General features: G+C 39.5%; 1 protein-coding gene across 3 annotated transcripts in view; it reads right to left on the bottom strand.

Annotated features, from left to right (window-relative positions):
- Positions 1-13360: 13360 nt before the first annotated feature.
- The window catches only part of RELN (reelin), a 531804-nt gene continuing 521198 nt past the window's right edge, over positions 13361-23966 (bottom strand). Inside the window, exons 64-66 of one of the 3 annotated variants that reach the window (XM_045494541.1) lie at positions 23679-23768; positions 19561-19566; positions 13361-14472 (exon numbers count right to left, since the gene is read on the bottom strand). In XM_045494541.1, the coding sequence (XP_045350497.1) occupies positions 14376-14472; positions 19561-19566; positions 23679-23768 (193 nt within the window). In that variant the 3' untranslated portion in view covers positions 13361-14375. The remainder of the gene's footprint in view (positions 14473-19560; positions 19567-23678; positions 23769-23966) is intronic. The other 2 variants (XM_045494542.1, XM_045494543.1) reach the window with 2 other exon arrangements.

Here is a 23966-nt window from a genome sequence, read left to right as displayed (position 1 = left end):
GGCTCCGAGCTGGCAGCACAGAGCCCGATGCGGGGCTCGAACTCACAATCTGTGAGATCATGACCTGAGCTTAACCGACTGAGCCACCCAGGCACCCCAACAAAACACCGTCTAAAAAATAAAGCAAAAAAAAAAAAAAACCCAAAAAAACCCAAAAAAAAAACCATGCTATTTAGTTTTTTTTAATGTTTTATTTTTGAGAAAGAGAGAGTGCCAGCAGGGGAGGGGCAGAGAGAGAGGGGGACACAGAATCCGAAGCAGCTCCAGGCTCCAACCTGGCAGCACAGAGCCTGATATGGGGCTCAAACCCACTACCCACTAATCGTGAGATCATGACCTGGGCAGAAGTCCGACACTTAACTGACTGCCACCCAGCTGCCCCAAAAACATGCTATTTAGATGAAAGGAATATACATGGGTGGAAAACGTAGAATGGATACGAAGAAGGAAGGGAGTGAAAGAGGAATAAAAGAAGAAGGAAGGAACAGAGGGAGGGGGGAAGAAAGGAGGGGAAGTGTTTAGTTTCTAACAACTGAGATGCCAGAGAGCGCCACAGCCCGAGTGCCTAATCCTAGAAGGGGAGAGATAGACATGATTTCCATATAAAAAGATTTCTCTGGTTTTATGTCATAGCAAGGGTTACAGTTGGTTCACCAGGCTCATTTCTGCAGGTGCATGGTGTGGTGACACAAGTGATGGGCTAGCTATCTGGCAGCCAGTCTTAAAAGATGAAAAGTGTGCCTGGGGACACCACTGGTGTCTGACAGCCAGAAGCCACCTCCAGAGCAGAGGCCAGGCATCCCCCTTAGAGGACTGATGCTGTTCTTCAGGCATCTGGGGAAGAACTGGAAATGTCCTCTCTACTCCACGTGAGGGCGCTGTCTTCAAGGGCACAAGAGTCCTGTGCTGAGGAATCACTAATATCTGGGCATATGTGGAAAACCAATTTTGCTTTTCTTCAGGCTTTGAATACCTCTGAATAAATCCTAACAGAATGACATACTAAGGAGGAACTGGGTTCCTGTGACATGCATTTCTGGCATTACACATTTGACACTTGGCCATTGCCATTGTATGAGATTACCTAGTCACATGCGTGTCTGCGAGCCCAGTACTTCAACTAGAAGGCAGATATGAATCACCTGGGGATCTTGTTAAAAAGGCAGGTTTTTTTCAACTTTTAAAAGTATTTATTTTCTACTTTAAGAATTTTGGCAAATTTCATTTATAGTAGTCTTACCAATTAGCTTTTTTTAAAAAAAAATTTATTCTCAAGTTACAAGTTAACATACAGTGTAGTCTTGGTTTCAGGAGTAGAACCTAGTGACTCATCTCTTGATGTGACACGCAGTGCTCATCTCATTTACCTCACCTCCCCATATCCCCACCCTCCACCCCCATCAACCCTCAGTTTGTTCTCTGTATTGGAGAGTCTCTTAGGGTTTGCCTCCCTGTTTTTATCTTCTTTTTCCTTCCCTTCCCCTATGATCCTCTGTTAAGCTTCTCAAATTCCACCTATGAGTGAAATCACGTGATATCCGTCTTCTCTGATTGACTTAAGAATGCAGATTCTAATTCAGTAGGTCTGGAATGGGGTGAGATACACCTTACTAGGGGCTGACATAAGCCCCTAGGTGGTGCTGATGTACTTTTGGGAATAGCACCGGGTGTCTGCTATAACAATTGTATCAGAACACTGATTAACACTTGTCCAGTGTTTATAAAGGCTAGGCGCTGTTCTAAGCACTTTCTAGATATTAACTCCTGTCATAACAACTTTGTCAGTTAGATGCTGCTCATTTCTAGTTTAGAGATGAGTTTACTTTCAGTTTTATCTCCCCCACCCCCCCTTTTCTATCCTTGGTGGCGATTTAAGTTTTTGAACTTGCAGATCATTAACATGACCCCTAAGGAGAGAGCCACACAATCGGTAAACTCAGAGAAGTGTCTTCCCTCCTTTGTGCCACCGTTCCCTCCAATCTCCTGGGAGTAATCAACTTCATGTTTTCCTGGCTTATCCTTTCCGTGTTTCTCGTGTAAAACTGACCCATATATATGTGTGTGTTCCTGCCTTCACTTCTTTCTTACACAAATGGCAGTTGTATATGCTCTTTTGTATTTAGCTTTGTTCACTTCACAATATCTTATGGAAGTCACTCCACATCACTTCACAGAGCTATTCTCTATCCTTTTTCACAGACACATAGTAGTCTATTGTGTGTATGCACCACGCTGTTCAAACAATCACCTATGTTAGGGCATTTATTACTTTCTAATATTTTGCAGTCACAAATGATGTTGTAATGAAGAACCTTGTGCATATACATTTTCATATATATTTTTGCAGCTCTATCTTCAGAGTAAATTCTTAGAAGTGGGGTCATTGTGCCCTGGGTCAAGTAGGTAAATGCACGTGTGGTTTTCTGAACTACTGCCATTGTCCTCTCCTTGAAGGTTATGTCAGTTTGCATTCCCACCAGCAATGTATGAGAAACCTTGTGTTCCAAAGTCTTTCCAAGCTTGCATTGTCCAGCTAACGAATTTTGCCATTTTGGTAGGTGAGAAATGGTATCTCAGTGAGATTTCTTTACAATTTTTCTTGTAATGAGTGAAGCTGAACATCTTTTCATATGTTTAATAGTAGGGATATTAGTTCTTTATCTGTGATGTATGTTACAGATATATTCTCTCAATTTCTCATTTGTATTTTGACTTGAAAGAATTGTGTTTGTTGATAGGAAGAACTGTGATAACTTTAAAAGCTATATATCATATGCTATACATGTCATAAATGTATTTAATTCCCACAGTAGTTTCATAAGTAGGTATTATTTCTCTCATATCACAGATGAACAGACTAATATTAAGTGACTTGCCCAGTGACATAAGGCTAATAAAGAGTTTAATATGTTTAGAAGTACTTATGCACTCATTTATTTTAACAATGGTCAGTGTTTTAAAAATAGTTTTTTTTTTTTTTTTTTTTTTTAATTTTTTTTTTTTTTTCAACGTTTATTTATTTTTGGGACAGAGAGAGACAGAGCATGAACGGGGGAGGGGCAGAGAGAGAGGGAGACACAGAATCGGAAACAGGCTCCAGGCTCTGAGCCATCAGCCCAGAGCCCGACGCGGGGCTCGAACTCACGGACCGCGAGATCGTGACCTGGCTGAAGTCGGACGCTTAACCGACTGCGCCACCCAGGCGCCCCTAAAAATAGTTTTTAAAATGTTTTTTATATTTGAGAGAGAGAGAGAGAGAGTGTGAGCAGGGGAGGAGGAGAGACAGAATCGGAAGCAGGCTCCAGGTCCTGAGCTGTCAGCACAGCTGACCATTGCGGGGCTTGAACTCATGAGCCGTGAGATCATGACCTGAAGTTGGATGTTTAACTGACGAGTCACCCAGGCGCCCCAACAATGGTCAGTTTTTAAACACTCTGAGGCAGATAATGAGAATACAATGGTAAAGTCCTCTCATGGAATTTATAGGCTAATGAGGGGGGAAGACAGAGTTTGGTTAATCACATTCATAATAGTATAACTGCAAACTTGGATAAATGCTCTCAAGGCAAACACAACAAAATCCAGATGTATAAACACATTTAATTAAATACAAAAAACCAATTCAGATGGGGATAGAGTGGAGCGTCAACAAAAAGAGGCGGAGGTGACGTGGAGAGGGGCCTGTATGCGCAACAGCCCTGTCCCTGCAAGCAGCAAGGCTCTTGGGGCACAGAAGGGGGCTGGAGGGGGCCACGTGGGTGGGGCGCACAGAGTAGGGAGGCATAAAATGAAGCTGGAGGGAAAGGCAGGGCCAGATCACAGAAGCCCTCGTGGGTCGTATTATGAATTTTGGTTCTGTTCCAAGAGTCGGGTGAGCTCTTTGAGGAGTTGTGAGCAGGAGGTGTCGTGAACATATCTGCATGCTGAAAAGATCAATCTAGTGGCTGCTTGAAGAATGGATTGCGAAGGACCAGAGTGGATGCAGAGGAGAACCAGAGGCGGGCTATTGTAGCAATTCAAGTAGAAGAGGCAGAGTATGTGAAGACGCCCGAACACCACCAACAGAACAGTAAGAGGAAGCAGTAAGAAGACGGAAAGGGCAAGACCATCGCTAGATTTTATAAGAATTAGAGAGATTATTGCCTCTCTGGAGTCTTGTGTTTTCTAGCAGCATCTGTGAAACAGTGGCAGGCTCACCTGGGAGCTAGTGAGGAGCAGGGTAAAGCCTCAGGCTCTTCACTGTTCCTGCCAGTGAGTTTTTGAACGAGGCCAGAAGAGATTGAACTCAGAGCAGCGTGGGACAATTTGTATTAGATCGAGAATGGAAGAATTGTTGAGATTTTTCTCTTCATCAGCAGTTTTTATCCACTTAATTATGATGTATAGTGGAGTGGTTTTCTCTGTGTTTATTCTGCTTCAAGTTTGCTGAGCCTTTGGGATCTATGGCTTATAGATTTCATCAAATTTAGAACAATTTTAGTTATTAGTTCTTTGTATCGATAGAGAGTTCATCTCTGTGTAAAGTTGCCCGGTTTCTGTACCTTAGTGTATGAGATGACAGCTTGCTGTTTCTGATCTGTCTTTTCTGGATGAAGTCTGGCAGTTCCAGATCATGTTTATGATATTTCTCAGCTTTTAAAAATTTGTATGTTTGTAACGTGTTGTGATTTATTTTCCTTTTCTAAATAAATATTCACATTGGTACCTAATTTTGCATTTCAAATTTTGAGTTCTTTTTCTTAAAGGAGTCCACCAAATTGTGAGCCTTAGGACTGCAAAACCTGCCCTGCTCGGGTCACAAGCAGCATGGAGGTAATAAGGCCTTGAGAAGAAAGTGCCATCCAAAGAATGGGCATAATATATACATGTAATTGCTTATTTCTGGCTTAGACAGTCCCTGTCTCTTTCAGCTGAGAATCAGGTCTATTTTCTTGAATATAAAGGCTCACTTACCAAGGCAGTAAAAGGCAAGACCAGGAAGATATGCCACTGTAGGTACTTAAAATATCAAAGACTGAGCATCTGTATGAACTCAGGGTTTGAAACAGGTCCAGCAGACTAATCTGTAGGTCCAGTTTTACAGGCTGTCTGACCTATCAAAGTGGAAGACTTTAATGGCATTTTTGCCAAAATATCTACCTCAATCAACCTAAACAAAGGCCTGAAATTTCACCATTAAAACACTCATTCTTTTGGATCTTGAAGCATTTCTGGATGTTTAACACTACTTATTAAAATATAAATCCCAGGGCGCCTGGGTGGCTCAGTCAGTTATGTGATCCGACTTTGGCTCAAGTCATGACCTCATGGTTAATGGGTTTGAGTCCCATGTCAGGCTCTGTGCGGACAGCTCAGAGCCTGGAGCCTGCTGCAGATTCTGTGTCTCCCTCTCTTTCTGCTCCTCTCCTACTCATGGTCTGTCTGTCCCTCTCTCAAAAGTAAATAAACATTAAAAAAAATAATAAATAAAATACAAATCCCTTGGGGAAAGTTATAGTTTAGTCTATAGTAACAATTTTTGTGAGACGGATAGACCAAAGCCTACCACAGTGTCTGACATTTAGTAAAGCTGAGTTGCCCTTTCTGGCTCTCCCTTGTGAGAATTGGTTAACATCTGTAGGACTAGGACCCAAGATGGTTTTCTATGTTGCGGGGGTGTGGCCAGATTCTGGTGTGTGGGGTGTGTCTTAGGGAGAGACGCCAAAGACAGCAACCTCCTTTGCGGTTTTGCCAAACTCCAAACATGGAACGTGCTAGAACATAAATGTTGCAGTCAGAAATTTTAGGGGTGGACCAAAGAATCAACTTCACATCATCTAAAATATGAATGTGAGAGAAACTACATCAGAATCAGGAGTGATTGGTTTTCCTCTTTAGCCTTTAAGACCGTTGTTTAGTTTCTTTTAAAATGATTCTTTTAGGGGAGCCTGGGTGGCTCAGTCGGTTGAGTGGCCGACTTCGGCTCAGGTCACGATCTCACGATCCGTGAGTTCGAGCCCCGCGTCGGGCTCTGTGCTGACAGCTCAGAGCCTGGAGTCTGTTTCGGATTCTGTGTCTCCCTCTTTCTGACCCTCCCCCGTTCATGCTCTGTTTTTCTCTGTCTCAAAAATAAATAAACGTTAAAAAAAAAATAAAATGATTCTTTTAAAAACTTTTTATTTAAAAAAAAATTTTTTTTTTTCAACGTTTATTTATTTTGGGGACAGAGGGAGACAGAGCATGAACGGGGGAGGGGCAGAGAGAGAGGGAGACACAGAATCGGAAACAGGTTCCAGGCTCTGAGCCATCAGCCCAGAGCCTGATGCAGGCTCGAACTCACGGACCGCGAGATCGTGACCTGGCTGAAGTCGGACGCTTAACCGACTGCGCCACCCAGGCGCCCCTTAAAAACTTTTTAAAATGTTTATTCATTTTTTTGAGATAGATGGAGACAGAGTGCAACGCACGAACCACCAGATTGTGACCTGAGCTGTGGTCGGATGCTTAATCGAATGAGCCACCCAGGCGTCCCAGTTTCTGTTAAAGTGATTCTTAAACAGAATTTGTTTAGATTTTATTGAGGTGTAGAGGTGTTTAAAAGTGTCTAACTTATCACAATATGTCTGCTTTCCGTGGATGGATGGTAACATTAAGGATTCCAGTACTACCTTTGGAGTAAGTTTACTGTCTCCAGATTTATTGAAGCAATATTTCTTATGCACAGTTCTGTGCCTTTTTGTTATTCACATACATATCCATATATTATTCCGCCAGTAGTCCTCTGTCCGTAAAAAGTTATGTTTTCCGACTGAACTTCTCTTTCTCTGCTGTAGTGGCATGATTTCTAGACAGTGGGTCCAGACACTGAAATGAGGTAATAAGGCCACTGGAGAGTGGCAGACATTTCCACCGTCACTGTGTGGTCTCCCATGTCTATAAAGAGAGCATCAATTTCCATCATGTTGGATTAAAAACAAAAAACCTGTAGAAATTCATTTCTAATAAGCACCCGAAGGACTGAATGGGAGATGTAGTATGAATGACAAAACCTGCTCACCTCTGACTGGCATTCTTTTAATAACGGCTGGGTTTTGTTTTTTTCTTTTTCTGCACAATAAATAAATGCATAGTTGCTTTTTGTATTCACTACTTTATTTTGTATGTGCAGCAGTTTGTAGGTACTCTGGAGAAGGAAGCACGAATCCTTAGTAAAATTCTTTTCAGACAATTAAAAATTATAGCTTGGCTGTTGTCCCGGGTTTACCCCTTAATTCCAGTGTCCCAGCTTCCTTCCTCAATTGACTCCAACCACTCCCCATCTCTTGGTTGAATGGACCGATCCAAGGTCATCTGCTTCGTGGTGCCTCCTAGTTAAAGTTGAATTTTGTCCGTGTGAGAAATTGCCTCCTCTCCCTCGTTCCTGACTAGCCCTCCTACATCTCTCTGGGCTACTCCCAGTGAACGCTTCCTCAAATTCAAAAGATCTGAGACACCCCCCACCCCCCGTAAGGAGCTAGGCTAGTTCCTGCCTTTGTGTCTTTACACATATTTCTCATTCCCTAATGTGTCTCCCCAATGAATCTGCCTGAGAAATCCCGTTTATTCTTTTCTTTTCTTGCTATAACATTTAGATCTTCACATGAAAATAGTAAATAATAAAAACACACTTTTGTATACACATGACTCATTCAAAACTGAACACTTTACTGTGTCTTACTTGACTATTTTTTAATGTTTATTTTTGAGAGAGAGAAAGAGAGCGAGCACACGAGCGAGCTGGGGAGGGGCAGAGAGAGAGGGAGACACAGAATCCAAAGCAGGCTCCAAGCTCTGAGCTGTCCGCACAGAGCCCAAGACAGGGCTCGAACCCATGAACCATGAGATCATGATCTGAGCCGAAGTCAGACTGAATGTATAACCGACTGACTCACCCAGGCGCCCCTTGTTTTGACTTTTAAAATAGAAAAAAAAACATTTTAGGTAGAGTTGATATCTTCTACACACTCCTCTCTGATCTTATTCCGCTGCCTGCAGAAACCACTGTCATGAATTTTTATTTACTATTCCCATACATTTTTATATTTTTGCTACATATACATAAGCAACATATAGTACAGCTGACCCTTGGACAGCATGGGGGTGAGAAGCACCGACCTCAGTGCAGTTGAAAAACTGAGTATAACTTTTGGTTCCCCCCAAACCAAACTACTAATAGCCTCGTGTGGACCAGATGTCTTACTTGTAACATTAACAGTTGATTAATACATATTTTGTATGTTGTTTATCTTATATACTGTATTCTTACGATAAAGTAAGCCAGAGGGGGGAAATGTTATTTAGAAAATCATAAGGAGGGGTGCCAGGGTGGCTCATTCGGTTGAGTGTTTGACTCTTGGTTTCCACTTAGGTTATGATCCCAGGGTCATGGGACTGAACCCTATGTTGGGCTCTGCACTGAGCATGGAGCCTGCTTGAGATTCTCTCTCTCTCCTCTGCACCTCTCCCCTGCTCGCTCTCTCTCTCTCTAAAAAAAAAAAAAAAAAAGAGAGAGAAAATCATAAGGAAGGCAAGATACACTTAAAGTACCTTACTGTATTTATCCGAAAATAATCTATATTTAAGTGGACCCATGCAGTTCAAACCCATGTTGTTCAAGAGTCAACTCTATTTGTTTGCAAGATTTAAAACCTGATAAATGGCATCATGGCATATAATCTTGCAACTATTTTGTTGTTATTGTTAATAGGCATGTTCTTTTTAACACCAGAGAGTATTTATAAATAAACCACCATTTATCCATTTTTCTTATGGATGGACACTCGGACTGTTTCTGATTATTTGCAATGACAAGCAATGCACTTATGAACATTCTTGCACACATCTCTCTGTGTGTACATGTGGGAGTTTCTCTATGATAAATACCTACAAGTAGCTGGGTCCTGTTGTATGTACATATTCAACCTTACTGATATTGTGAACATATTCAATGTTATTGATATTGCACTGCTCTCTACAGGGATGTATTAGCTGTATTTTTAAAAATTAAAAAAATTTTTTTAACCTATTTAAATTCAAGTTAGTTAACATATAGTGTAATAATGGTTCCAGGAGTACAATTTAGTGATTCATTACTTACATATAACAGCCAGTGCTCATCCCCACAAGTGCCCTCCTTAATGCCCGTCACCCATTTAGCCCATCCTCCCACCCCATCCATCTCCCCTCCAGCAACCCTTATTGTTCTCTGTATTTAAGAGTCTCTTATGGTTTGCCTCCCTCTGTTTTCATCTTATTTTTCCTTCCCTTATGTTCATCTGTTTTGTTTCTTAAATCCCACATGCACCCCAATGTTTATAGCAGCGCTATCAACAATAGCCAAATTATGGAAAGAGCCTAAATGGCCATTGACTGATGAATGGATAAAGAAGATGTGGTATAAATACACAATGGAATATTACTCGGCCATCAAAAAGAATGAAACCTTGCCATTTGCAACAACGCGGATGGAACTAGAGCGTTTTATGCTAAGTGAAATAAGTCAGTGAGAGAAAGATATATAACTTCAGTCATATGGAGAATTTAAGAAACAAAACAGATGTGTTAACTGTATTTTCTTAATGTCTGTATTCCTTTTGTTTAATTTTTGACGGAGAGTGTGAGCAGGGGAAGGGCGGTGGGGGGGGCGGGCAGAAAGAGAGAGGGGGGACAGAGGATCTGAAGCAGGTTCTGTGCTGACAGCAGACAGCCTGATGTGGGGCTCACACTCATGAACCATGATATCATGATGTGAGCCAAAGTTGGATGCTTAACTTGACTGAGTCACCCAGGCACCCCTATTTTCTGTATTCTTGATGCCCTCACCTCTGGGACCTTCCTGACAGAGAGGAGAGACTTCCTCTCTTAGGGCTAGCCAATTCTTAGAGATAGTAAACAACTCTCCAAGGATTACCCCTTTCACATGCAAACTAACAAAGGGACCACCCTTCCTTGAACTGCCTCCTCTTTCTGGCAATTATGCTCCAGGAGGCAATATTACTCTGCCCTGATCATTCCAGGGCCTTAGAAACAGTCCCTAAAACACAGAGCCTGCAGAAGTCATTCAACCTAGCCAGTTCTAAGCCTGCTTACCCTGCCTTGCCTTTCCCAGGGAGACCACAGCAAAGGCTCAGGCCATGCTTTCCCTCATTCCTTCTGCCTCTTCATCAACCCTGATGCTCCCCATGTGACCCTTGTGTGGTATGGATGCTCCTTCTTCCTGGGCGCTGTCCAAAACAAACTGTCTTCTCAATGGCAATTGTATCCTGACCTGCTGGTCTCACCAGACCTGGATAATAAAGCCTACATTTTAAAACAAGGCTGTCCCAACATAACCAGCGGTGTATGAGAGTTCTTCTTTTCAATACCCCTATATTCGGATTATGATTTTTGCCTCCCTGATTAGGTATGACATCATTCTTGTTTTAAATGATGTTTTTCTGATTATTGGTGAGGTTGAACGCTTTAATCTTCTGTCATTCCAGTTTTTCCTTCAGTAAATTTTTGATTTAAATGTTCAATTTAAAGAAAATTACGTTATTACTTTTAAAAGACTTTATTTTTAAAAAAATAGTACAATACTGTATTTGTTTGGTCTCCATCCCATGTTCTCTACACCCAATGTGGGATTCGAACTTAGAACCCTGGGATCAAGAGTCACACGCTCCACTGACTGAGCCGGCCAGGCGCCCCCCCCCCCCAAATCACATTATTACCTTCTATTATCTATTTGCATGAGTTCTCTACATTTTCTAGAGTCTAATCCTTTACTGACTGTAAATTGTGCCTCTATCTGCTCTCATTCAGTGGCTGGTTTTTAAACTTTGTGGTCTCTTCTGTTATGCAGAAGTTTTACAACTGAATCTAGTCAAACCATAATCCTATACTCCTTTTCTTATGGTGTGTTTTATGTAATGTTCAAGAAATCCTTTCTTCCCGTGATCCCATAATGATATTTTCTTCTAAAGGTTGTAAAGTTTTACTTCTGCCATATATGTCTTTGATCTACCTGGGGTTTGTTTTTGTGTAATATGTCTAGGGATCTAGTTCTGTTTTTTCACTTGAATAACAAATTGTCTTAGTACCACTTGTTGGCTAGTCCATCCTTTCTCCACTTCTGAATAACAAAGCTACCATGAGTAAAAAAAAGTTGATTGGAAGCTACTTGTGTGAGCAAGGTGTTCTGGCTGGTTCATTATAGAATTCCTCAAATTTCAGTTTATAGGTTTTTTTTTTTCAAGAGAGGAATGCTTCAGTGTTCTGTCTGGATGATAGAAACCTGATCCCAAGATATCTAGATACCCTATCCCCAACCAATAAACATATTTGAAAAACAAATTTTATTTGAAACACATCCTAAATGCCCATCTCAAGTAAATAGTGCACATCTTTTTATAAAAGTAAGCTAGGAAAAAGGCATATTATTTAGTGTTAAAAGTGGCAACTCCTGGGGTGCCTGGGTGGCTTAGTCAGTTAAGTCTCCGACTTCGGTTCAGGTCATGATCTCACGGTTCGTGGGTTTGAGCCCTGCATCAGGCTCTGTGCTGACAGCTCAGAGCCTGGAGTCTGCTTTGGATTCTGCGTCTCTCTCTTGCTCTCTGCCCCTCCCCCACTCACGCTCTTTTTCTCTCAAAAATAAAATAAAAACATTAAAAAAAATTTAAAAAGTGGCAATTGCCATGTATAGGAAAGTTGAAAAGATAAAGTTCAAAAAGGCACTACAAGTTGTTGTCAAAAAATTTCAATTGGCAAACATTAAAATGAATGGGTACACATTTTAGTGATTGCCTATACTTTTTTTAACCTTGAAATGTAAGGACAAGAGTGACCATCTCAATTTGGGGAATTTCCCAAGTAATATACATATCATGTTCTTTCTTAGATAAAGGGTAAGATATCTGTGATACTGACTATATTTAAGATCAGATATATTTAAAATTTTTTTTAACGTTTATTTTTGAGAGACAGAGATAGAATGTGAATGGGGGAGGGGTAGAGAGAGAGAGAGAGAGGGGAAAAGAGGATCTGAAGTGGGATCAGTGCCAACAGCAGACAGCCAGACGCGGGACTTGAACTCACAAACTGTGAGATCATGACCTGAGCCAAAATCGGCCGCCTAACCCACTGAGACACCCAGGCGCCCCTAAGATTCAGATATTGAGTATAATTTACATTAGAACGTATGGTGAATAAGAGATAACTGTATAGAAACCATGGAAACTTGGCCATGCAAATATTTTTAAATCTCTGGTATTATTAAACTTTGTTTCTTTTAGGAAGGTAAGTCAGTTGAACCAACAATACTTGAAGTCCTACTCTGACTACATTTTCAAATTAAATAAGCCAATTACATGCAAGTCCCCACGTACACTATTAAAACTTTGAGGCGATGGACTGAAAGGGATGCCAGCCCTGTTCTCACGGTAGGAAGACAGGTGACTGGGAGTGCTATACAATAGCTTAGCCCTGCTCCCCTAGTAGGTCTATGGCAGACACGCAAGGCATGGAAAGACAAAGCTTTGGGAAAAATTCAACCCCTTCTACCAATGAGAAAACGAACCAAAAATGCCATCAAATGGGGAACCAGCAGCAGACAATTTGTGAATCAAGAAAGGAGAAGTCAACAATTAAGATACAACAGTTACAGACAATCATGGGTCAAATAGTGCACCAAAGTGTAAAATAAGTCATATATTAAATTAGGTTGGCAGAAAAAAGAAGACCTGTATCTCAAGGCAATGATTCACAATGGATTTGACATTAGGCTTAAAATAAAGTTTAGCTAAGCTTCTCAGAGAGATCATCCTTTATCATTCCCCTGTTCAGTGAGAAATACTGTTGCCGCTTATTACTCTATTACTTAGATATTTTTTAATCCTCTGGGAAATCAACAAATTCAACAGTACCAACATGCTTTTTATTTGGTAGACATTACAAGCAGGGAAAATGCCCCAATCACCATTTTTATCCTCAACACTTAGCAAAGTGCCTACCACATAGCAAGCATTCCACAAATATCTGCTGAATGAATGCATGAGGGCTCATTATGAGCCAGGTATTTATGTAGCAGCTAACAACATTTCTCAGGAATTCAATAATTTTCAGAATTCTCTATTGACTTTTCTTACTGTAATTACAGAGTGATTAATAGAAACAGAGTGATTAATAGAAATAGAATAAGAGAAACATGGTTGAATTGAAAGTGTGGCTTCATAATTGTTATTACCAGTGATGAAACCAAACACCAGTAAATACATCTGACACTGTTTTTTCCAAAATCGATCAGCTCTCCAAATCTGACACAAAATTTAATTAAAAAAATGAATAAAGACAAATGAGCCTCAAGTGGCTTATGGACATAATTTTTATTTAAGTATGGGCTTTTAGCTTGGTTCACCCTAGAGTACAACCTTTCAGTTAGGTTAATCGAGAGTTCAGGGCTACAGGGCCATCACAATGTTGCTGGTGTTGGTACAACTTCATCAGAAGGTATGAGAATGACCCGCAGGAAGAACAATCCACGAAGAGAACACAATGAAAACATCCACTGTTTTACAAATCACTCTTGTTACCACAGACACAAAATGGCAGTCACTGTTAGTAAATCAGCCACAGAACACTTTAAAAAAATCTTTAGACAAGGAGCTGGGAACTTTGTGGGAGATAGGGTTTTCATCCACAATTTTTAAGTAGAAAATATTTCAAGGTCAAGCATTTTTCTTATCCACAAAACAACGCTAAACCAACATACATTTTAAGGAGTATATTAAAGGAGATACAATATCTTTACAACTATCTTCTTGAGTAGGTATTTCAATGAATTTTCTGCAGAGTATAAGTAGCCTGAAATTCAGCAGCAAAATATTGCAACAAAACAAGTAAATACAGTGTCAATGTGTTATACTGTAGAAGATAATACATAAAACAAACAATGATAATTTAATCATATAAAACATGATACATAGCTGAAATACAGTCCACTTAAATAGCTTTGTGACCAAGAATGTTAAATTCTGTACTAAATGCCATTTTAAACATAAAATCTCTTAAATTTTTGTGCTTAAACTTTTTTTTTCTGTTAAACTATTTCTTATTTTCAATACTGCCACTGTAACTGATATTACAACAGATCACAATTTTCACGGACACAGCAACATGAAGACATTTACTTATGAGAAAATAAGTCACTTGTCATTAGTTCACAGTGTGGGGAGGTGGTGTGCACTCGGTCTTGAGAAGGGCTTTCCGTTAATCACCGAGTCCTTCACAGAATTTTCCTGATATCAGATGCAGTGCGAGATTTTAAAAGAATGGGAAAGCAACACGTCACATGTTGGAAGGAAAATAAACTTTTTGATTCTTCATGGGTATCGTCTAAGTGACCTTCGTCTTCTGTTGTAGAAGTGCCTGAGCCCGTGTTGTCGTGAAAAATTCATCATGTAATTTTGTTTGCGAGTGCTGTTTAACGTCAGAAAGGATAGAGGCAGGGAGGGAAAGGAGAAAGAGCACGTAAGTCCCATCACTGAAAGCGCAATCTAGTCTATGTTCTATGTTAGCCTGATACTTATTTGAAAATGCTCATGGTTAATAGGTCATGCTGACATTACTCCCCCAAGACAGAATAACTAAAGGTTGACGCCTGTATTCACTGTCTTTGGCCTTGAAGAAAGCCCCTTCTGTTCACTAGTGAGCTCCAAACCGGAAAATATGGTAAATTCTCTTGATTCACAGTGAAAGTGGAATGAAACTGTTCTGGCTTTTGAATTTTATTCTTGGACTTTTTTCTGAAACTGTCTACTTGGGTGGATTTCATTAGAGAGGAAGTGTGTGCTGTACCCCCTACCTTATTTAAACACATCTTTAACAAGTAGGAAACAGAATTTGATTCCTTTAGCGAACATTCTCATTTAAAGCTTAAAACGCAAAAACAAACAGGAAAAACAAAGTTCTTAGCTGAAACAGCTTGAACTTCTTATTTGATTAGACTCAGGGGCAAAAGAAAGCAAATTTTTCTCAGGAAGTTGGATTTCATGGTCTTCTGCAAACAATAAGCATTTGGGCTCTATAAACATGGTCTTATGGAAAAGAAAGACGCTTGACTGGAAAAAAGATCATAAATACCAAGAAGGTGTAATTAAATGTGTAATTGTGTAGGGGTCATATATTTCCTCCACGTATGTACGTACACATATGCGTACATACATATTATACGTGAAGCTGCTAAAAGTACGGAAAATGGATTTTGGGAGTCGGTAGGAAATTGTGCAATATTGGTAGAGACAGCGGTTAAAAGTTTTGGAACGGAAAATATGCTTTCAAAAGGATCGTTATCTACGACATCACTAAAAAGAACCATTCTTCTTTCACATGCTGACCTGAGTGACAACATATCCATAGGTGGCATCAAAAGGTGGCTTTAAAATTTTTTTTAAATGTTTATTTATTTTTGAGAGACAGACAGAGTGGGAGCAGGGGAGGGGCAGAGAGAGAGGGAGACACAGAATCCAAAGCAGGCTCCAGGCTCTGAGCTGTCTGTCAGCACAGAGTCCGATGCGGGGCTTGAACCCAGAACTGTGAGATCATGACCTGCTCCGGAATCTGACGCTTAACTGACTGAGCTACCCAGGCACCCCCCAAAATGTGGTTTTTAAATGCGAGCATATTGATATTTTTCAAATTTACTGAGTCTCTTAAAAACTGTGTGGACACCAAGTTTTTTCCTCCTTAATTTCAGGGAAACATAAAATGTATCTGGAGTGGGATAATGTCATGTGTGATCTGATTCCACCACGAAGGTCAACATGACATGAACTTGAATTAGGGTAAAGAGAAGGGAAGGGGCAATTTTGCACTCAGTGGCATGTTCTGGGTTATTAATGATCACTATACCAGGCAGGGTGTAAAATGATACTTTTTTACCTAGTATATTATACTAGATATTACAATTAAGTAATATCATATTAACATTTGTAACATACAGAAACCTTTAAAATGATGATTTTATAGTTGTTTGATCATTAGAAAATATTTATAATAAAATGTCTCAAAGGAAAATACATAAAGTCAGTATCATCAGATATGTTTAATCAAAAAGCAATAATACCTGTGCTGAAAACCTGATAAAAAAATAGACATCACATTGATATGTATATTTTGTATTGAGGTGCTAATAACTTTCTACTCTGGGTTTCTGTATTACCAAACTGCTAGACACTATAGAGTGGAAGCTAGAATACACTCTGAAGCCACTGTAGAGAAAAACACACACAAAAAGAGGTTTATCTTCAGTAACTTTACCACCCTTCCTTTCTCCCCTGATGTGACAGTGTTACATATATCAACTAAGTTGACCAGTTTCAATGTCATGGTTGAAGGATGAAGTGAATTTATTATTACATATTATTATGTTTTTTAATAATTTTATAATAATTAAATATTATTAACTTTATTATTTATTATCTGCTATAAGTACTAATTGCTACCTATGTAAAGTCCAGTTACAAAAAGAGGACAATGAGTTAATGTCTTGAACTAGTCAAGTGTCAGGAGAAAAAATCCTGACTGTCGCCTCTTTAGTCACAAAAATACCAGGACTGACACTGGTCATCTTCCTCCCAGCACAGTAGGTCATCTTGTGGCCTTTTCCCTGGGTATCACGGTGGCCTCCTAACCTAGTCTTCTCACTCTCTCCCTTTATGGAAAAAACACCACTGAAAAGAAACCACGAGATCCTGAGAAAATATCATTGATACATTGTGCCTATCTTTCCACATACATACAGCGTGTTTTGCACACCAGACTCTGTAAACTTTCCCTCAAATGCTGACTCTACCTTGGAACAAGCCATTCGCAATCCTCTTGTCTATGGAGCCACATCTAAGCCAACCTAGCCCGATACTTCAAGTTCTCTGCAGGTTTAATCTTACTCTGTTGTTTAAGTCCTTTCTTCCACTACGTTCCCATACAGACTGCTCTAGTCAGAGCCACCCTGAACCTCTTCCATCTGCCTCACTGACCAATCCCCTACATCACTTCTTGTGTTTCTACATTTTTTCCAAGTATCACATTTTATTTATTGCTCCCTGAAGGGATGTCCCCCCTACTTTGAACCCTCATCGTGCTCATTTTCTGCTTTGAATGGAGATTAACTGTGTTCTGTCAGTGTCGTGGCTTGCCCCCCATTCCCTCCCACCCCCACACCACAGCACTGAGACTCCTGCCTCACCCGTGGGTGGTCAAGGCATGTTTGTTGAACTTTTGGTGACTTACTGATTGGATTCCTGTTGTAAATCATTACTCTTTAACTATAAAGAATAACTGCAAAGTTAAAGCAATGAAAATTATTCTGTTGTAAACATGTTTAAAGATACAAGGTACTCAAAGATAATTTAAAATAGTTAAGATATTTTACATAGGAAAAGAAAACTCAGAACACTCAAGATATTTAGTTATCTCAATGCAATCTAGATTGACATGAAAGTGACCTCAATATATGGGAACAAAGGAACATTAAAGTTTTAATGAAAGTTGAGGTGTACGTTTAATGGCTTTAAAGCAACTTTTCTATATAACAGGGTAGGGGTAGAGAGACAGAGTGAGGGAGGGACAGAGAGAGGTGGGGGGGAGAGACAGAATCCCAAGCAGGCTTCAGTGCAGAGCCTGACGTGGGGCTTGACTTCACCAATCTGAGATCATGACCTGAGGTGAAATCAAGAGTCGGATGCTTAACCTACTGAGCCACCCAGGCACCCCCTATTTTTGTTTCTGATATATGTAGATATATAGCTGTAGATAACCTTATTACCAAAATAATTACTGGTGTGATGGAATTTTAAAGATTTATTTTTCCACTGCAATTACAGGGGAAAGTAATTTAAAAAATTTTTAAGTACAATGAAAGCAGGTAATATTCATCCTAAGGTATATCAACTAGGCTACTTGGCATATTGATTTGCTTTGGCTGTGCACAGAACTTGGTCCATTTTTAAATTCTCCTTTGTAAGTCATTGAAAGAAGGGAGACTGAATGTCAGTGGCATGTTGGAAACGCTAACTTAAATTTCCACTATCACCGAGTGACTTTAGAGACTTAGATGGAAATATAAGACGCTTCTCTGTTTCTGCATAGGAAATATGGATCTTGTAAGAACTTTCAAGAAAGACTCTATGCTATTTTGAACTGTTACTCTTCACTGGAGCCGCTATGTTAGGTCATCAATTATTATGAAAAAAATTTCAATTGATTTTTAATGGATTTTCCAACAGAAATGGGGAAGATAGAGCCTTGGCAGAAGTAATTTGAGATCCTAGAAATGTAGGCTTTTTTACTGATCAGTCATTTATTTATTCATTATCAAAACATATGATACAATAATTAACACCTTATATGAATGCAGAAGTAAGAATCCAGGGGACTGTCACATCTTTTAGAGAAATACTGGTGAGTACAAGATGAGATGCCGCTGTTCAAACTAATCAATGAAACTCCCCTGAGTAGAGGATGCCAGACATTTTATTTTCAACACCCTGCATTTTTAGGAAGGCTACATATAGATAAGTGTAGGCTCAGATATCTCACAAATGTGGAAAATCTCGTATTTATTTTCTCTGCTAAGAGGGAAGAAGAATAATATCTAATAATGTGTACCTCAGGGAGTTGTAAGGATTAAGTGAAAACCCCTAGCATAACATGCAGATGATTAATAAATGATAAAACCATTTTAACTTCTTTCCTAAGTTTTAAAATATCACCACTGGAGGACAAATGTAACTACATATTAAAGAAGGCAAATCTTACCTAAGGATAGGATCCAGAACTCACAAATATTAAGAATAGGTCCACTACTTTCTGCCAATTCACTTATTTTTTAAAAATATTTTTTAATGTTTATTGTTTTATTTTGAGAGAGAGAGAGAGAGAGAGAGAGAGAGAGAGAGCGTGCAGGGGAGGGGCAGAGAGAGAGAGGGAGAGAGAGAATCCCAAGCAAGTCTCACACTGCTAGCATGGAGCCTATCATGGGGCTCAAACTTGTGAACTATGAGATCATGACCTGAGCTCAAACCAAGAGTCAGACACTCAATTGACTGAACCACCCAGGCACCCCTGCCAATTCACTTATTAATTTAAAACAGAATTAAAAAGTCAAGGTACCCGCACGCATCTCCAGCACAACAGATCTTTTGAGAGACATTACATTTAATCAGAGCCCCTAGGTCTTTGACACTCATCTCTAGTTTTTAATTTCTCTAATACAGTCTCAGGCACAGAGTGAAATTTGTTACTCAATAAAGCTATGCTGATTAGCACTCTGTCTATGCTGTTGTGCCCAATATTGCACGTACACTAAAGAATTACCACAATTTTGCTGAACTCTGACTTTACATGATCTAGGTTCCAAATGTCCCAGTATATCCCAATATCATACATAACTTTGTTTTCACAGATCTTTTTTTAATTGCAAAGGTCTTCGACAAGACTTTTGTTAATGCAGGTAACATTGATGAGACTATTAGGCAACAATTACCCAGAATTAGTAAGAGGACTTACCTTACTCTAGTGGAAAACCAATGACAGCAAATAATGAAATATAACACAAGTTAAAAAATGCCTTTCAATGCATGCAGCACTGTGATTAGTCATAAAAGTCTGATCAGGTTTAGATGCAATATAGGATTTTTCATCTCTTTTGAAAATAAAAATTAAAGAAGTTATTTCTTATTCTCCTACACCTGATATATACATATATTTAACTTTTTAATGTAATGCAACATGCAATATTTGCTCATAACCATATGTCAAGGTACATGTAGCTTAGTACTACATTTGGCATAAATGTTGTGTATAAAGTATAAATAGGAAAGTAGTAGTTAATAACTAACCTTAATTTATTGTCTGTTTTTTTCAGTTATTTACATTTTAGAAAATACTTATTTCCTGAATATATTAAGGAATGGGCTTTAAAAAATACAGAAGTCCTCTACATCAGATAACACAGTCAAATTAGTAAAGGATAAATATGCTTTGCAACAAATGTACTATGCTCATCTCCAAAAATCATTTGTGCCAAAAATGTGATAGTATTTTGATAATGGATAGCATGAGGGGATGGGTCATGATGGTATTCATATTATTGAAATCTGATAAATGCGTTTAAGACCATAGTTAGCAACATATTGGTTTTCATCCCCAGTAAATGTGGTAATTATTCACTCTTTAGTAAGTCAATTCACAAAGGCTCTTTACCGAGCCATTTGCTTTCAAGGTACACATGCAAAAATTGGCCCACTTCATTATACACATGACAGGTTGTGACTTAGACACGTACACAAAAAAAATGTGATGTGTGAATGAGATGCGGAGTTGGGTGAGGGAGATTCTTAGGATAAAAGGATGAGTGCCCCACAAAAACGATTAAGACCAAGATTTCTCTTTTATCCTAAGAAGAACCCCACCAGCATGGATCTTGTGAGGGGTCTGCCCAAGGGTGTTCACAAACATTTACTGCAAAATGAACGTTCTCTATTAGCAAGTGAATTCAGAGACATTAGGTTTCTGACATGGTTGCCAGTGACTGTGTTCTGCTATATTGCTCAGACTTTACGGAATAAGGCCTTTTGGTAAGCTAGTGAGGCTGGGAAAAAGTCATCTGTCAATTTAGTACATCTGTTTTATGCCAGAATAGCAGTGGCCAATTCTCATGAAGAGCTTTTCATGGGCAGGTTTTACTGAAAAACATCACCAGGATGAAAAGATTTCACTCTCAAACAAGCATAAAGCATAAGTGACTTTGCTTGTTAAGTGCTAAATGGTGCTTTTACTCTTTTATGATGTGGGGCTTGTCATTCTGTACATCTATATTTATGAAACGCAAATCCTTCCACATGGAGTATTTTAGAATTAACCCATTAGGTTAAACATTTGTTATGTATGTTGTCAATTTAGGATGCATTCCTAAACCTTGAAATATTTTCAAAAGTGCTGAATTTGTTCTCATCACACTCATTTATGTACCTTTGTAGTTAATATGGGCAGTGCTGAGGTTATTTTCAAGATACCATGCGTGACTGGAATTTTTCTTTCTAGGGATTTTTAGCATGTGTCCTTAGTGCACATGCACAGAAGCAAAACTATGGTAATAAAGTTAGATTAAGGCCAGTGTTCACTCAGAAAAGAAAATACGTTCTAAAAATGTAATGGTTTTCCAACCATTAGTTGCAAAAACATATTAGCAGCCATATTTGGAGTCATCAGTTAAGTAGGGCTTGTATCTCTTTAGATTTGCACCCCAGTCTCCTCTCTCTTCCACATTTGAGGAGTTAGCAATGCTAGTTTATATCACTAAATGTTATCATATAAAAGTATAGTGAATTCGAGGATATTTCGAATTAATAGTGATTTATGGGAGTATTCTACCTCCCTATTTCTTTTTTTTAAAAAATTTTAAATGTTTTATTATCCAAATTTTGAGAGAGAGGGAGAAAGAGCATGAGCGGGGGAGTTGCAGAGAGAGAGGGAGACACAGAATCCAAAGCAGGCTCCAGGCTCTAGGCTGTCAGCACAGTGCCCGACTCAGGGCTCGAACCCACGAACCGTGAGATCATGACCCGAGTTGAAGTCGGACACTTAACCGACTGAGCCACCCAGGCGCCCCTCTACCTCTCTATTTCTAAGTATATATCTGCTGTAGCAAAATTATAATTAGTAATATTTGTGAATCATGAAGCAAATCTTGGCTAGCTTCTTGGTGCTTCATTTGGTTGAAAGACCCTTTGGAGAATTATTGTGTTTTATTTTTCTGAATTCTCCGGAACTTTATTTTTTATTTTAAACTCATCAAATGAATGACTTAAAGTGATTATTTTGTAGAGCTATCAAGGGCATATTAGTTAGTGAATGCCTTAAAACCTTTGACTCTTCTGAAAAGAAGTGCTATGGAAGGGGACAGTGGTATAGAAATGTTAAATCCTAACACAAGAGCAAAATATCAAAAAGATGGTTCTGAAAATATAATTTCTGTTTCTTTCTCCAAAAAAAAGAAAGGAAAGAAAGCAAAGTATATCCTTTATTTTTAACAAAATTTTGAAATGTCATTAAAGAGCTAGCATTTCCTTTTAAAATTGTGTGATATAAAAAAAATAAAATTATTTGGTGATATGTGTGAATTATAATTTTTAAATCATTCACTGAAAGAAGACACTGAATGAAGTCCAAATCATGCAACACTGTGCATATGTGGAAATGCTCTTTACTCATTCAAAATGTTTTAGTGTCTGGAAAGTCTGCAAGAATAATGCAGAGTAAGAGCAGACAGGTGCCTGGTAAGTGATAAATTCTTCAGAGGACTAAAATTCTGGAGATGGAATAAAAGTGAAGTCATTACACACAGATTCTTTCTCCAGAAAAATGATCGATATGATAGATTTCCTATAATCCAAACTTGATTCTTGTAGTAACAGCATGATGCCGGCGGCTGCTTATAAAAATTTACACCAACACCAGGTATTCAAGAGGGTCCCTTGGGAGCTATGTGGTGAGGCTTCCTGCTGATGCTCTGAGAGACTCTGAGGAAGCAGTTCAACAGGGAAGGAAGGACAGAGTCTGCTTCAAAGTTGCAAAGGGGCTGTTTCCCACCACGGGAGTATATTTGCACAGCTGACCCCACCTGCTCTTTAATTTTGTTCAAGGGAGGGTATTGTGGTGATGATATGTCTCGGAAATCCAAAACTGATAACTGAAATTGTTTGGTTGGGTGGCAGGAGAAGAAATCTCTAATCTACTCACATACATGACATGTTAAGGATTGTCATGACTACCCCAAGGGCAGTATTCGCTGCTTTCTTTTGAGGACTGTCAAGTTTTTAAGTTTCCATCGGAGTTGATAATGCTTTGTCAGGCACACAAGCCCTATTAATGTAAACCGTCTTGGCAAGAGACTTGAAAGATACAAAGTGTTTATTAAGACTCTAAATTGGATTCTCAACCAGTTTATTAGAATCACTCGGGGTGCCTTTTAAAAAGACTGATGCTCAGGTCCCACTGCAGATCAATTTCAATCAAACCATCCGGAGGGATGCTTCTTCCAAAAGCTCCTGAGTGATTCTGATGTTCAATCAGATTGAGAAACGCTGCTCTGAAAGGAGAGTATTTAGGGCAGAAAGGCTCTAGGATTGGTTCTTGGTCTATTTGGACATCTCTCTCTGGCCTTACCATATACATGTGTTCATTTTAGAGCCCAGGTTTTGTTCTATTCTCCTGGAATACTGTAGTCTGAGGAAATCAATATCTAAGTAAAACATCAGCCTCATATATAGATCCAGATGAATATGGACTGTGGTTTTAAACTTCGACTTTGTCTTGTGGAGGCAGAGCCCAGCAAGTTGTCCAAAGCAGCAGAGCGCACAGTGGGGACTTGTGTAGGGACTGGGTTGCTCTTGGATTTGGGGGTTGATATGGATGCCATGCAAGCAGGTGCCTCAGTGAAAACTAAGACGAGGGCTAAGTCAAGACTGAAAAATTCAGCTCATGGCTATGATTGAAAGAAAACAGATCTGGTAGTTTTCCTACCAATTAATCATTTACGTTTGCTTTCAAAATGACTGAAATCAGCCAAAGGGCTGATTTCATTTTTGATCTGGTAAACAGAATGAACATTTGAACCTATCTACCGAGAAGATTCGCCTCTCCTTGCCAACCACTTGGAGCCATCAGTCCGAACACGTCGAGACATAAGCTTTCCCGTTCCAGTTCTACAGGAACTAGATCGTTAGAGAAAAAGCAATCATCTCTCTGCACAACAGTCAACCCGGCTAAGGGGACAGCGGCGCCAGCTTTATTCTATGGGAGAAGCCACAGGGGGACACCCTCAGCTATTCTATGGAAGAAGCCACAGGGGGACACCCTCAGCTATTCTATGGAAGAAGCCACAGGGGGACACCCTCAGCTTGCAAGGGGCT

This window comes from Leopardus geoffroyi, chromosome A2 (genome assembly GCF_018350155.1).
Source record: "Leopardus geoffroyi isolate Oge1 chromosome A2, O.geoffroyi_Oge1_pat1.0, whole genome shotgun sequence".
Lineage (NCBI taxonomy): Eukaryota > Metazoa > Chordata > Mammalia > Carnivora > Felidae > Leopardus > Leopardus geoffroyi.
Note: the sequence above shows the minus strand (reverse complement) of the source record. Positions and strands in the feature narration are given on the sequence as shown.